General features: G+C 38.0%; 1 protein-coding gene across 1 annotated transcript in view; it reads left to right on the top strand.

The window, feature by feature from the left end:
* si:dkey-196h17.9 (uncharacterized) overlaps nucleotides 1-2293 on the top strand; it is a gene marked incomplete in the record, with an annotated part of 8931 nt that extends 6638 nt beyond the window's left edge. The window contains 4 exon segments of the mRNA XM_014022082.1: nucleotides 913-1017; nucleotides 1101-1253; nucleotides 1333-1454; nucleotides 1540-2293. Of these exon segments, the coding sequence (XP_013877536.1) occupies nucleotides 913-1017; nucleotides 1101-1253; nucleotides 1333-1454; nucleotides 1540-1681 (522 nt within the window).

The raw sequence follows: 2293 nt of genomic DNA, 5'->3' as shown, positions 1-2293 counted from the left end.
TGTGTGTGTGTGTGTGTTTACAAATGTTTCTTTAATAAAACAACTATAGAATAGCAAATGTACACAACACAACATATGTATTTATACAGTTTGATAGTTTATGTCAGCTTAAATTTACAAAAGTTTTTGCTGTAAACTACAATAATTTTAACATCAGTAAAAACAAACAAAAAAATACAAATTATTTCAGCTCACACAGAATTATTTAATAAATGTATTTTTATCACAAAGTATTATTCTTCAGCTTCATAATAATGACAGCTGGCACACATTTTGTTCTCCCTTTTTCTCTGGAAATGTTAAAAAACACAAATGTAGACAATATAAAATCTGAATAAACAGGCCTGTCTGACAATGTGACTATTTATGTTTATGATGTTCAATCATCCATTCCTCTGTCATTAGTGAGTCTACGTCATAATTTCTGAATTATTATGCAGTCTAACTAGTCAACAATCCTATGAAGTCCATATTTTACATGTTTATTATCAGTAAATAACATATTTGACAACAGATAAAATCGATTTTAAATAAGGTTAAACATGAACATCAAAGCTGTTTAATGTCAGCGTACAGGTTTTATGATTAAAATACTTAAATTTGGTTAAATATGCGTAATATTTACCTGTGAAACAAAACCCTTTTTGCTCTTGTAAACATGTAACAATCTATGTAATTTATTGCAAAGTATTTGTACCATTTGTACATTTATAAAGCGTTTGTTTGCACCGCGCTACGTTCTGCTCATTGATTTCAATGGTTAGCGTTAGCATTAGCTCAATGCATAAAAATTCTCCTTGCAAAGCACGCCCAGGTCACATGACGCCCAATCCAGTGATATATATGAATGTTTACAACTTCAACAAACTTTTATTCTGAAATTGTTTTAACAAACCACTTCCTGTCTTGTAGAGAGACCTTCGAGGTTACTTTAAAAAACCCAGACACCAGATGCAGCTGCTCACAGATTTAAAGACTCGTTTCCCCAAAACGTCGTATTTTAGAGACGAGCAGAAGGTGAGGATAAAAATCATCTCTGCAGGTTTTAGGGTCTAAATGTGGCTCAGGAGATCCTGATCCTCCGTGGTTCTGCCTCGCAGGAAGTGATGGCTCAGGCCTATGAGGTCATCGCTCACGTCTACCTGAAACGTCTGATCAGGACCAGCCGGTGGAAGCTGAAGCTCTGGAGTTCRGCTGTTGGTCCGAAGGTCAGCTCGGACACCGAGGAGCTCCAGGGAACCATCTTAGACCTGGTGGGTTCTAACGTTCCTGTCCACCTTCGGTTTCATGGTTCTGACCCATCTGAAGGTTCTGACCCGGGTTTGTTTTCAGGCTCCGGGTGTTCAGCTGGGTAAAGTGATGCTGCTCAGCGTTCCAGAGGTTCTGAAGAACAAAGACATCGACACGCTGAAGCTCATCCTCGCCGGTTCTCAGAAGGACTGCGGCAGGAGCAGGTACTTCAGCTGTCAACACGCCGAACTTTAGCTCTTTTTGTTTCAGTGTTTTAATGTGGCGCCGTGGCTCGGTCTCTGTCTGCAGCAAAGACCTGGATCTGATCCCGGACCTGCTGCGATGGAAGGGTCTCTCCAGGTCACAGGTCACGGAGGTCCTGGAGGCCTTTCCCGAAGATCTCAGACCCAGAACCGGATACAGGTGGTCCTTCGGCTGCTGCTGCTGCTGATGTGAYCCAGAGACAACACCATTTCTGTTTAGACCCGGCGGGTCGGTGCAGCAGAACCGTTTTACAAAACTGACACTTTTCTTTTTTGTTTGATTTTTTTTGCTTCAAGCTAACTGTTGCTAATTTTAGTTAGCATTTTGACTTTTAGCTACCCATTTATTTCTTTTGGCTTTTAGCTACTGTTTTKCTATTTTAGGTACTTTATAAAAGCTACTATTTTTCTTTTGTTTTTAACTAGCCGCTAAGTTCTTTTGTGTTTAGCTTGTTTTTTTTCCCGCCTTTTTAACATTTGAGCATTGGCTAGTTTTAGCTAGCTTTTTAATACTTTCCATTTTTAGCTACCATTTTGTTACATTTAGCTTTTAAGCCATTCTTGTGCCTTTTTTTGCCTTTTAGCTTCAAAATTTTTTTAATCTTTGGCTTTTAGCTAGCTGCTAACTTATTTTGGGTCAAATGTTTGTTTTTATTTCATTTAAGCTTTTTTGTATTTGGTAGTTTAAGGTGGCTTTTTAATACTTTTGACTTTCAGCAGCTCTTTTGTTTATTTTAGTTAGCATATGCTACTTTTAGCTTTTGGCTAAATGAAAATCATGCTGTATAAAAATGTACATA

Source organism: Austrofundulus limnaeus, unplaced genomic scaffold (genome assembly GCF_001266775.1).
Source record: "Austrofundulus limnaeus strain Quisiro unplaced genomic scaffold, Austrofundulus_limnaeus-1.0 Scaffold318, whole genome shotgun sequence".
NCBI classification, from domain to species: Eukaryota; Metazoa; Chordata; class Actinopteri; order Cyprinodontiformes; family Rivulidae; genus Austrofundulus; species Austrofundulus limnaeus.
Note: the sequence above shows the minus strand (reverse complement) of the source record. Positions and strands in the feature narration are given on the sequence as shown.